The sequence below is a fragment of the Cavia porcellus genome, unplaced genomic scaffold (assembly GCF_034190915.1).
Source record: "Cavia porcellus strain 051 isolate PalLab524CR breed Dunkin Hartley unplaced genomic scaffold, mCavPor4.1 scaffold_16, whole genome shotgun sequence".
In the NCBI taxonomy this organism is placed as follows: Eukaryota; Metazoa; Chordata; class Mammalia; order Rodentia; family Caviidae; genus Cavia; species Cavia porcellus.
In genome coordinates, this window is record NW_026947499.1 from 49658880 (window position 1) to 49672867 (window position 13988).

At 36.9% G+C, this 13988-nt stretch overlaps 1 protein-coding gene across 1 annotated transcript in view; it reads left to right on the forward strand.

Annotated features, from left to right (window-relative positions):
• The window catches only part of LOC100713787 (phospholipid-transporting ATPase ABCA3-like), a 135349-nt gene extending 122511 nt beyond the window's left edge, over positions 1–12838 (forward strand). Inside the window, exons 28-32 of the mRNA XM_063226643.1 lie at positions 4691–4878; positions 5654–5824; positions 6221–6402; positions 11872–11945; positions 12591–12838. Of these exons, the coding sequence (XP_063082713.1) occupies positions 4691–4878; positions 5654–5824; positions 6221–6402; positions 11872–11945; positions 12591–12731 (756 nt within the window). The 3' untranslated portion in view covers positions 12732–12838. The remainder of the gene's footprint in view (positions 1–4690; positions 4879–5653; positions 5825–6220; positions 6403–11871; positions 11946–12590) is intronic.
• The last annotated feature ends 1150 nt before the right edge of the window (positions 12839–13988 follow it).

Genomic DNA, 13988 nt, shown 5'->3' on the forward strand with positions numbered 1-13988 from the left:
TTTTCAAAATCTCTATCTCTTTGCTAAATTTCTGATTCATATCAAGCATTATTTTCTTAATTTGTTTCAACAACCTATCAATATTCACCTGGATCTCAGTGAGCCTCTGTATAAGTATTCTTCCAAATTATTTAAGACATTTGGTTCATATTTTATTTGGAAGCTGCTCCTGAAGAATAATTGTATTCTTTTTAAGGCATTTTGTTACTTTATTTTTTTTTATATCTTCCACTCCTACATTGATACTTGTGCATCTGATATATCAGCTACTTCTACCACTTTAAAGGTTAGCCTTCTTAGTAAGTGGCTTTCTTCTAAAGATGTTTCTTGGAGAGTTGATTTAATATTCAGTGTTTCCTTTTTTCAGCTAGGCACCATAATGTCTCCTTCTTGCTTCTGTGGCTATAACAGATAACTCTGGGCATACTGCATATCATGGTGAACTTGATAAGACCCATTTTATTTGTGCCATGTTTGAATAAGAGCACTCTAGCAGCTAAAATAGGTATGGTTCAGACAGTGGTGGGTATAGAATTCTCATGTGGCCACTCCTACAATAAGAGCAATGGTCCAACTTGGGTGATGGAGGTTTTGTTCAAGAACTGTTAATGCTAGTTCACTGTCAAGGGCCTTTGGCACTGGCAGCCCTGTAAGTGATTTGGATCCAGAGGCACCTGCCCCTAGACCAGGTAGTAGTATGGGCCCAGACACTGCACATGGAGATGTGCAGTACCTTCTCTCTGGTGCTTATGCCCAGCCCTGACAGTCACGTACCCAGAAGCATTTGGGGATAAAGAGGGCAGCCATGACAACCACATACTCAGGCCATCAGCAAGAACTACTGTTTCCTTCCAGTCACTTTAACAGCACATTCTCAGAGGCAGGGCAACTGCTAAAGCCACAGTTTTCCTCCTGGCCTTCAGCAGCAGTTATCTAAGAATAGGGAAGTGGTTAGAGGCATGGAGTTCCTCACTGATCCTTTAGTATGATCTCAAGGTTGTTTCTTCTCTACCCTTTCAGCAACCAGCACCCAGTCATGTCAATGGACCTTCTGTCCTGGCATTTATACAAATCCCTAGCCCCCTCAAACTCACAAACACACAAGCATCAGACTTTTAATCCCAGGGTCATGAGTTTGAGCCCCATGTTGGGCACCAAATATTGTAATCCCTTTTCTCATCCCCCTTGCCGTCCTTGCAGAAAGTTTGTATTTGTAATCCCATTAAAACATTATTGGAATCCCAGTGAGTTAATTCCAATTTACCACCTCCAGTGCAACCCACAGTGAGAATAAAGACACTAAAACATACTCATAGTTAGGGGCAGCTAAGGGATTCTGATTCAAGTGAGGATTCATGGGACAAAGGCCTCAACCTAGAGCCTCACTCAGAATTTATTAATTCATGAAGGAGTGGCTCAATGATGAACGATGGTGAAAATGGTGGAAATTACATGGGTAATGTGAGCTGAGCTAGCCAAGTGGCCAGAAAGCAGCTCTATAATATACCAAAAGAAGGGTATGCAGAAAGACCAATTTGTATAACTACTTGGGGGTAACATTTGAATATAAGGAGGCTGCTGCTTGAGTTTCCGATATGTAAACTTTTGTGCCATGGGAAGTCATAACCTCTCATCTTGAGGCTCAAACCCAGTTGATATTGCGGGAGCTATGTGGCTCTGCCATCCTGCTGTGTTCAACCATTTATAGGGAGACATGAGGCAAGGAAATAAGAAATTGTTGGCTGGTTTCAAAGATTACACATAAGTACCTCAGCTAGCCTTATTTACATTGCTTAGAGTCAACTGAAGCAAATAGCGTAGCTAACTCTGTACATACATGGAGACAGGGCCCATTTTAATGTGGAGGTAACTGTTCTGCATCCAAGGAGAGCCATCCAAGTGGTCTTCTACACACAAAGATCTTGCTGTGTTCTTAAAGGTAAGTACCATGTTCTCTTGGCACTGAAAAGCAACACCTTCCATTTTGCTCTGTGCTGCTATACCTTTCTCCTATAACATAGGGGACCCAGTTGGGCTTCAGTGCTGTGACCAAAGTCACACTGCTAGACGGAGATGGGTTTGAAAGGCTGCAACCCCAAAGCCAGTACAGTGGGATGTCTATGGGATTCCAGGGTAAAGATGAGAATATTCAGTGTTTTCTGATCCTTATAGGAATATGAATTTAGACAATAGGTTATTTTTTAAAGATGGCATCTAGGTTCAGGAGCCTGGATTTTTGCTGAAAGATAATGTAAAATCCTTATCCAGTGCAAAGCTACTATATAAAGTGCAGATTGCTCACATAATTAGAATATACACCTGTGAAGCCTGTGCAACTGTCCAGTAGTTAGGATTAGACAGATAGTGTTTTCTGGGAGTCTTTCATTTTCCCTATAAAGGCATATCACTCCCCTTTCTGACTGTGAATCCAGCACTGGCCTGGGTGCTTTGTTTCTCTTTATATGATATCCTCTGAAATCCCTCAGTCTTAAGTAAGTTCCTGGTCTTTTTTTTTTTTTTTCCTTTTTATCGGTACTGGGGATCCAACTCACAACTGCCTGCTTGCAAGGCAGGTGCTTATGCCGCTGAGCTAAATCCCCAGCCCTAGTTCCTGGTCTTTTGATGATTTCCAGTATTCAATCATTGTCACTCACCTCAAAATACTGCTGTGTATCTGTTTTCCTGATTCTTCTTTGTGGAGGAGGTGAGTAGTTCATACCCCATTCAGCCATTTTCAATTCTAAATCATATTTAGTTAATAGTTTTCATCTCCATTTTATTGTTTCTATTGATGCTCTTTTTTATTGATATTTCTACTTTGTACACTCTTCTTAGAATTTCCCACATTTTCCTTTAGTTTTTTTTTTCCAATGCTAATATTTCAACCCAGGCTTTCATGCATGCTAAACAAAGACTCCACCCATGAACCACCCTCTCAGTCCCTCATTTAATCACTTAAGCATCTGATTGTTTTTTAAACTGTTTGTCTAGCAAACTTGCCATTGGGACTTTTCTCAGGAAGAGTTTCTGTTTATTTTTTTCCCTTTTGATGGACCATATTTTCTATTTCTTTATCTGGACATTTAACTCTAACAAAGTGGTAACTCTAGACATCATATTCTCTCCCATTCTCTTGAATTTGCTAGATTAGTTTAGTTTTTTGTTGTTGATTGTTTTGGGGATTTTTGTTTATTTCAGCCTGTCTCGGTATTTAGGATCAGCCTGATATATAATTTAGGATCATCTCAGGTCTTTCTCTCAGCCTGGCTGAATGCATGCAATCACTTTCTAATTTTATTTGTACAAAAGTTTTTTTTTAATAATGTCCTAGACTCTATCATATAAATGTGAAAAAGATAAAACTAGAAAAATGAATTTGAGTGTGGGAATGATGCTAGGTAGCCCTTTAAGTCCACTAAAAATTGATTTAGCCATAGGGTATTTATTAGAACTCTCAGCATTTAGGATGTCTATGCTAAGTCTTTCCTGTAACTGACACGTATAGCATCTTTTTCTCCCATATTCTTTTCCATCTATTAACTATTAAGTGGAGGAAACAAATGTAGGCTAAATACTGCTACTGCTGTAATGGGTTTGTACTATACCAAGTCTAGGGTCATGAATAATCCAGGATCAATGTAAATTAATAACTGTTTTGCACCTGAATAAAAATCAATAGAAATATTTGACCAATTTCTAAAGTAGTATTCCATTAGTGTCCTGTTTGTTCATATAGGGGGTAATTTTGTTTTTGGTTCAGTTTACCATCAAAGGTATGTATGTATATGGATGTCGAGGTTGAGCAGTGAACAAACATCTATGGGAAATATCCCCACTGGGGCTCCCAGTTAAAGAATAAAACGTATCCAAATACTTCTCCAAAGAGAGTGGGCTCTAGAATTTTATTTCTAGCTTCTTCAGTCTCAAGAATATTAGAATGGAATCAGGGAATCTGTAATTCCAAGGTATTACAATAGGTCCAACACATAATTTTATACCTTTTTTATTTATTTATTTTTTATTTAAGGAGAAAAAAAACAGAAAAAGGGTACAAGTTATACAGAATTTCAGAAAAAATAAACAATAGGAAATCACTAGTTAACAGATTACATATTGTTATCTTAAAATAGTTGTTCAAGTTACAAAATTAAAACATATAAAGTGGACTTTCAAACAGTGAGACTGGAAACAGTTTTGTTCAATGATCCAACAAAACTCGGTAATATTGTTATCTATTGTATACACTTAAATATATATGCGGTTATATTCTTTAGAGCACTTTCTTTTCCTTTCTTTTGTACAATGACAATTACACATTTTGGGTTTTATTATTCCCACAGTTCTAATTACTTTTTTTTGAAGAGAGTAAAACCAAATGTGACCTAACAGAACAGAGTCAGTCAAATCTAAAGGATGGACATAATAGATAATGTAAAAACAAAATACTAGGTGATCAACAATGGTTACCATACTGCCTCTTGCTATCTTAAAAAGAATTGCCTATATCATCAGTTATAATAAAATTGAACAAAACAGTAAAGAATAAAACCAAAACATTGGAGACAGGGCTTTAAAAATTCTTGGTATGGCTCTTGGAAGCATGGACTGGAGGACTGAGGTGTTCTGTCTCATCTGTGGATGTTTGCAGGACAGATGACTTGTTTTTACTTAGGGCAATTTTTTTAATTAGGTGAGGTCAAGAATTGGCTATTGTCCTCAGTGTGATGCTTTGTTGGAATATATGACTGGTCGGGAGATAATAACCATGTATGCCAGAGTATGGGGAGTCGCTGAACACCAGATTCCGGTATATGTGAAAAAACATTTGAATTCACTGGAACTGGAGCCTCATGCCAACAATCTTATCAGCACCTACAGGTTAGTCATTATGCTGCCAGATTTTTGTTCATGCTGCTAATCTTGAAGTGCTTCCCTATGTTCCTGATATCTGCAATAAATGCACACAGCTCCATGTAAACCCTGCTGTTGTACAGTTACCTAATTGTAACACTATCTAATATTCTGCTAGGTTTCAGATGTCAGTAATAAGGCAGATGCATGTATTTCCATGTCTTTACTCAAAATCCTATTTGAACTATAGCCTCTAAATACTGAAAGGAAGTATCTTCATCCTGGTGTTCTCATGCTTGTCTTTCAAACAAAAAAGAATGTAGACCCTTTGAATTATGATGTCTATATACCTAGGAAACCATGATACTACACAAACAAGTAAATACATACACAGGTAATGCTGCCAAAATCAGACACGTAAAAATCACTTCTTTATATCTCAAGTTAAAATTGTGATATGTGTATGCATGTATGAAAGTACATGTGTGTATATGTGTGTGTGTGTGTATACTTGGGCCTACTGCTTTGTTAAAGTTATAGCTAATCAGCATTGTAGGTGTCCATGTAAAGAGTCTAGGTGTTTGTTAGAACTCTTAGCATGGGACTGGGGATTTAGCTCAGTGGCATAAGCACCTGTGTTGCAAGCAGGCAGTTGTGAGTTCAATCCCCGGTACCAATTTAAAAAAAAAAAAAAAAAAAAAACCTCAGCATTTGGGATGTTTGTGCTAAGACAGACCTTCCTGTAACTGAAATGTATAGCACCCTTTTCTCCCATTTTCTTTCTCATTTCTTGACCATGAAGTGGAGGAAACAAACGTAGGCTGAATGCTGTTATTGCTGTAATGGGAAAGTCCTCAGTTGTCTTCTTGGATGAGCCATCAACTGGCATGGATCCAGTGGCTCGACGCCTGCTCTGGAACACAGTGATAAACATACGTGAAGGTGGAAAAGCTGTCGTCATAACGTCTCATAGGTGTGGTTCATTGGTAGGCTTGATTAAGGGTTGGAAGTAGTTTTAGTGTCTAAAGGAGGCAATTATTTGGAGCCAGGAATACTGTATTAGTCAATAAACTTGCTTCAATATATGAGCTTCTCACAGGAATTATGATTCATATGGCCAAGAATCCTCAGTGAATTTTTAAAAATCAAGAAGACACAAATTTGGGAAGTATTGTATTCATTTGAGAATTGAATATTGTGTTGTTTGTCATTTTTTAAACATATACCTCCCAACTCTGAGCTTAGTGATTAGCAAATACAAATTCTGATTAAAAATAGAGCCACAATCCTGGCTGTGATTGAAACAAAACAATTTTATCCGAAGGGAAACTTTACAGTCTTACATTATTCTGCTCTCTTGTTTTGCAAGCATGGAGGAATGTGAGGCCCTCTGTACCAGGCTAGCCATCATGGTGAAGGGGACATTCATGTGTTTGGGAAGCCCTCAGTATCTCAAGAACAAATTTGGCAATTTTTATATTCTGAAGGTCAAGCTCAAGACTCCAGATAAACTACAGGATTTTAAAAATTTCATCACAATGACATTTCCAGGTAAATTGTTTAACTTTGTTAGAAATCATCATCCATGTGATTCATGTCTTTACTATCAGTTGTTATGGATTAGATCTAAAATGGCTCCAAAAGCCTCATGTATTTGGAGGGTGATTGGATTATGGGGCACGATAGCTGACTTGTTAGGAAATGGGCCTGGACACAGAGGCAAGTCACTGAGGGCATGAATTGGAAGGGTAGCTATCTCCCTTGGGGGCTCCTCCCTTCACTCTGCTTCCTAGCTTCCATGATCTGAGTGGCTTTCATCTGCCAGGCTCTTCCACAATGCCAGTTCACCCTTGAAGCCAGCCAGTCATGCATGGACGGAAACTTCTAAAATTGAGAATCTTTTTTTTTTCTTTTTTATTGGTACCGGGGATCGAACTCACGACCGCCTGCTTGCAAGGCAGGTGCTTATGCCGCTGAGCTAAATCCCCAGCCCCTAAAATTGAGAATTTTAATAAGCCTCTTCTCCTTCAAGCTGTATCTGAACAACAAGGAAAGTACGAAGACACATATTCATAGGTCTTCCATGATGTTCCTTTAGAAATATTTGTTACTACAAACTTGTGACAAATTATGATGTTTACAAAAGGCAGAGGTTGTCACCTACTAAAGTGGTCTTGCATCACTCCTAAAGCAGTTTTATCTTTGTGTATATTGTCCATATAAATTATAAGGTTATAATTTTAGCATAATTCTCAATTCTTTTCATATATTACCCAGGCAAAGTTTTAAGGGTTCCACCACCACCACACCACACACATACAGACACACACACACACACACACACACACACACACCATGAAACTGATTTTTTGCTGCCTTGGCAAGGATATGGTTTTGAAATGTAAGCAAGATCCAATAAGTATGGGTATGGTGGTGCATGCCTCTAATCCTAGCACTGGAGAGGTTGAGGCAAGAGGATAGCCAGGAGTTCAAGGCAAGCCTGGGCTACATAGTGAATTCAAAGCCATCCTGCACTATATAATGAGATTCTGTGTCAAAAAAAAACCAAGTAGAAACAAACAAAACAAGATCCAGCAAATATTTCTTTCCTCTAAATAATCCTTCTGGATCTGAGGGACAAATTCAGTAAACACTTCTCTATCTTCATAATGCAATGCAAATGACAGCAATTATTTCTTTTTCTCCCCTACTTAACTCTCTTTCCTAAACTTAAAGCACAGGCATTAGAAAGACTTATTAATTGTGGTTTTTCATCTTAGTTTTTACTTTGCTAGACTGAATAAAATATAACAAAAGTTTCTTCTGTGAGTTAGGCTTATCTTCTAGGCTATGGAAAATAATATGATTCATTACACAGTAGAAATGGAGATTGGAAAACAGGTAAAAATAAATGATAAAACAGATGTAGTGATTATGATGTTCCTATGAAAAATGCAGACGGGAATGTCAAACACTCATTTGTCAAACATTATTGAGTATTTATCATATCTAAGTTTTATTTGATGTGGTTCCTAAATCACCACAAAGGAAAAGCTGTGACTGGAGAACTTCGTTTACAATGAGGTGTCCTAGCATCGTGCCCTGTTGAAGTGGGGACACCACACACTGACCTCTCTCAAAAATGTGGACCCAAGCATTTTAACAGGAACGTGAGTTTGAAGTGCATTTACAAGTAAAAAGTGGTTGTTGCTCAGCCCTTCCTTATGTCATTCTTGAGAAAATAGCTAATCAAATAGGATAATAAAAAAGGGAACTGATTTTTTATATATTAGTCCAAAAGCACAGGCAATAAGAACAAAAATAAATGGAAACAAAAATAATCAAATGGGAGGGGATATAGCTCAGTGGCATAAGTACTTGCTTGGCAAGCACAAGGTCCTGAGTTCAATTCCTGGTACCAAAAAACCACTGGGATTCCAAATGAGATCACAACAAAAATAATCAAATGGGACTGCATCCAAGTACCAAACAAAACAAAACAAAAAACCTACCTTTCTGGACATCCAAGGAAAGAATCAACAGAATGAACAGACAATCTGCAGAATTGGGGAAAACATTTGCAAAACATGTATCAGATAAGTAGTTAATATTCAAAATACATAAGGGACTCAACTCAGTAGCAAAAACAAAAAGAAAGAACCAAGATAACCTGATCTGAAAAATGGGCAGAGGACTTGACTTGTATAGATACTTCTCCAAAGAAGACATTCAAATGGCCAACAGATACATGAAAACAATGTCAACATCACTAATCACCAAAGAAATGAAAATCAAAACTCTCATGAGGTAACACCTCATACCTGTTCAAATGGCTATTGTCAAACAGATGTGATAACAATTGTTGATAAGGGTGTAGAAAAAGAGAATGCTAGCACAATGTTGGTAGAAATTTAAATTAGTATGGCCTTTATAGAAAAGTTTCTCAAAAAATTAATAATAGAGCTAACATCTCCCAGAAGTCCTACTCATGACTATATATCCAAAGGAGGCAAATCAATGTCAAAAAAGCTGCACCTCCATATTTATTACAGCATTAGTCACAGTGATAAACATGGAAACATGCCTATTAAGAAATGATGGATTTAAAAATGTTATATAAATACACAGCGGAGTACTAGCCTTAAAAAAAAAGGAAATTCTACCATTTGTGGCAACATGAGTAAATGCAGGGGGCATTATATTAAGTGAAATAAGCTAGATATAGAAAAGCAGAAACTATATGACCTGTATTATATGTGGAATCTAAAAAAATTGAGCATCTAGAAGTAAAAAATAGATGGGTGGTTACTAGAGACTGATGTGGGATAAGGTAGGGACAACGAGGGCCAATGGATACAAAATTTCAGCTAGATAGGAATAAATTCAGATTCACTGCACAACATGGTAACTATAATTAATCACTATATTATTGAAAATCCCTGAGAATAAATTTTAAGTGTTCTAACCACACACAAACACACACACTCAAATATATGAGGGGCTGAATGTTAGCTTCATTTAGTACTTCTACATGTATACATGTATCAAAACCACATGCTGAACTGAGAACTGTGAACACTGATGAATTGAAGTACTTCACCCCAGAAAGAATGGCTGCCATGAAAAAATCAACCCATAACAAATGCTGGTGGGGCTGTGGGGAAAAAGGGACCTTTCTCCACTGTTGGTGGGAGTGTAGACTGGTGTAACCACTGTGAAATAAAAAACTAGGATTAAAGGTCCCACTCAACCCAGCTATTCCCCCTCTGGGTATCTTCCTGAAAAAAATTAAAGACATCATACTACAGTGATACATGCACACTCATGTTCCCAACAGCACAATTTGTAACAGCTAAGTCTTAAAAACAACCCAAGTGCCCATCAAATAAGGAACACATAAAAAAAAATGTGTTTTTTAGGTAATGGAGTACTACTTTGCCATAAAGAAGAATAAACTTAAGACTTTTGTAGGTAAATGTAACTAGAGACTGTATTCATAAATGAAATAAATCAGACCCATACGCATAAACATATTGTCTCACTAGTGTGAGAAACTGAAGCAGTAAATACTATCTGAAGTATACAATAGATATTGTGAAGAAACTGTGCAAAAGAAAAGATAAACTGTGATGGGGAAAAGGAAAGAAGGGAAAAAGGAAAAATATGTGTCTACATAAGATAGTTAAGATAATTATATAGCTAGCTTCACTTAATTCCTTGAAAAGAAAGTTTTGTGCTAATATTGTTTAGACAAGATATCATGCCTATATCATGTACTCTGTATAACTACTACAAAGACAACAATACATAATGAATCAACTATTGTAACTGTCCTACTAACTTGGTTTAAAACGGTTTATGCTTATCTTTTTTTCTTTAAAATAAAAAATTCAAAAAGCTACATATTGAACACACTGAAATATAAATTTTAGTCAATTTAAATAAATAAATAAATAAACCAAAAGAAAAAAACAACATGAAAGAAATGCCCATAATATCAACGTACGTATTGGTTATTTTTATAGCATATGGAGGTGGGGCAGTTATACACGAGAGTGAACAGGTGACTAATAAGTCATTAAGCTCTGTGTTTGAAATATTTCACACAAAGGAAGTTTTACATGATCGTGGAGATCATGCATTAAAGTTAGGGAAATCTGTCAGTCATAGTGGTACATGATTGTTATTCCACACTCAAGGCTGAGGCAAGAGATTCGCTGCAAATTTGAGGCTACAGTGAGTTACAGAATACAAGGCAAGACTACTCTGCATAGCAAGACTCATTCTGAAAGCAGGAAGGAAAGAAGGAAGGAAGGAAGGGAGGAAGGGAGGGAGGGAGGGAGAGAAGAAAGACAATTTCATATACCCTTCAAAGACCTTTTCAAGTTAATTCGATTTGTAATAATTTGTAGTGATAAGTTTAAGCAGAGCACACAACCTGACTGTGATGAGTTATATGTATGACCTCTTCTTTCTCATGGAATGAAACTGCATCCCTCCAAACACACCATGCATGCATTGAAAGCCAATAGAAAAACCTTCTCTGTTTCTGTTCTCAGTACTACTGTTAAGAATAAAGTCTTTTTATAACATTAAAATTTTTTATAGACCAGTGCACTGATCCTTAATGGAAGGAAAGTGGGGTTTTAATCTTTTTAATTTTTTATTTTTATTGGCACATATGTTTGTAGTACACACTAAAAAGTGATTGATGGGTTTACGCATAAGGTCACTCATTCCAAAAATGAACACCCAGTCTGTATCAGGCATTTTCCCAGTCTCTGAATGATACAGGGGAAATGCTAGATTTCAGATAAGCCAAGTTCGTGTTCTCCAAAGTCAAAGAATGAATTCTAAGCAATAGCAGAAGAGTAGGAAAGTTTATTGGAGAAAAGGAATGGGGAATAGGACTAGCTCCTGAGAGACAAAGAGGAGTCCTGATGGGTTGCCCAACATTACAATTTTTTTAAGGCTCAGCTGAACATGTTGGCACATGCCTGCAATCCCAGCAGTCTGGGAGGCTGAGGCAGCATGACAGCAAATTCAAGTAGGCAACTGAGCAATTGAAAGAGACCCTGTCAAGGACAGAAGAAAGAGGAAAAGGAAGGAAAGGATGGATAAATGAATGGATAGATCTGAGGATGTAGTTCAGTGTGAAGACTGCACGTATAATGGCCAGTACCACCAGAAAAAAAAAATTCTTTAAAGACTCAGGTTTTCTATATTGTGCACATGCGCTAACAATTTATTATGCTGACCACGATGAGTTACAGAGTACAAGGCCTGCCCTTGGTAACTGTTGTTATTTCTACATAGTAAGGCAATTTCATCGGGAATAAGCCTGAAAGCATTAACCATGCCATATATACCAGAGAGGCAGGGTTATGTGGTCATATCATCTTTTGTGTAAGTCCTATCTAGTCATCTTTCCACTGTTTATATTAAGTAGCAGTAGCAATGTTTTGATAATTTTAAGTGAAATCTGTAAGACTATTCACCTGTCCTATTTTTCTTTCTTAGATAGTATCTTAAAGGAGGAGAATCAAGGGATCCTTACCTACTACATTCCACGCAAGGACAATAGCTGGGGAAAGGTGAGGCAGAAACTGTGCCCTTCTAGCATTACACATAAGACAGCACGAAAGATGGGAAGTACTTGGAATTCAGGCATGTGGAATGGCAACCTGGCACTGCAGAAGCAGCAGACTTCAGGTTACCTTTCAAATGGAACAGAGAACTGTTTCCTCTGTTTCTTGTGTTTTCTTTCTTTTTTTTTTTTTTTTTTTTTTAATTTGAGACAGGGTCTTACTATGCAGTTTAGGCTGGTCTTGAGCTCACTGTGTAGTCTAGGCTGATCTCAAACTTGCAGTGATCCTATTGCCTCAGCCTCCCGAGTGCTGGGGTTTTAGGCATGCACCACCACACCCCAGCTTCCTCTGTTTCTGAGTTACCTATTTCTTCTAATTTCTCATCTCCCTTCTCTGTGCCTTTTGTCCTCCAACATAAACTTGACAGTATCTGGGGAAGAGAAGGAGAGGCTTATCTGGTTTGGGGATTGGAGTACAGATTACAAAGGTAACTTGGGGCTGGGGATTTAGCTCAGCGGCATAAGCACCTGCCTTGCAAGCAGGCGGTCGTGAGTTCAATCCCTGGTACCGATAAAAAGTTAAAAAAAAAAAAAAAAAAAAAAGAAAAAAAAAAAAAAACAAAGGTAACTCAACATTTTTTTGCTGTTGAAGGTGTTTGGCATTTTGGAAAAAGTCAAAGGGCAATTTGATTTAGAAGACTATTCTATTGGTCAGATAACCCTGGAACAAGTCTTTCTGACCTTTGCTAACCCTCGTAACACAGCAGATGATTTTGAAGAAAAGGTGCCATGAGATTCAGTAGCAACCATGTGACTCCTGCGTCTTTCTTCAGTGATACCTGGAAATTCCTACGTTCATACATCTTGTCAATATTTTATGTAATAAAGATTTCCTCCCATCCCAAAGGAGAAAGTTTGTCCCATTCTGTGCAGATTTAGATGAGTGGCCTACATATCTAACGTGCAAATCTAAAGACATTTGTTGAAATACCAAAGAACAGCATTTATCAAAGTGAGAATGAGAACCTGTTCCTGAGTATTCTGAATATTTGAACAGAAACATCCAGGAATGATGGTACTGTAATATCAGAGTCTGAAGAAAAAGAGCATTGTATATTTAAAAGCTACTTATGTGTAATAGGAGCATAAGTTCTGGAGCAAATCAACTTTCTCATAAATATACATATAAATTTTTATTCTTTGATACGTCCAATTTAAGTTAACATCAAGATTTGAGAAGTGAGTAATACTATTTCCATGGCCTAAAATAAGGGTTTTATGCTTCAGTTATGAACACATTTTTGGACAAAGAGAATCAGAGTTCATGAACCAAAAGAAAAAATTAATTTAAAATAGAATGATTTCTTTCCTCCTCTTGGATAAATTCTAACAAAGAATAAAAAAAAATAAAGTCAAGAGGGAAAAAGAGATTTTCTTCTGATTCTTGTTTAAGTAGGTGGGATACTCCCATAAGCAATATCAGAAATTGCTTAAGGGAGTATTGCCCTTTCTGGGCAGATGAGCAAAATTAACTTCTTGTAGGATTTCAAGATAAAGTTAATGAAGCTGCCCTGTTTGGAGTGGTTTGTTCAATGATTTCAAACCCTCAGTGGGATACTGTTAATTAGATAGTAATATCCATAAGATAGTATTCTGTTCTTTTCAGGTAAGGGGGAAATTTGAGTTTATTTTTATAATATATTTAAAAACATAAACAATTTCAAATTAAACATTTAGCTTGTTATCTGGCTACCTAAGTATGTACATGTAGTATAAATCAACAGAAAGGTTTGACTAATTTCCAAAGCAACACATTTTTGTCTCCGGTTTGTAAGCCCAAATATTTATCAGAAAAATAGAAATGGCATATGTCCTTTTCTAGTCATTATATACTTTTTTTATTTTGTGGAAAAAATAAAATTTTGTGACAAAAAGGAGAATAACAAGTTAATACATTGCGTATTATCTTTAGTTACTCAATGAAGATATGGACATAAAAAATTCTCCAAATGACATTAGCACAAGCTTTCTTTCCAATAAACTAAGAGAA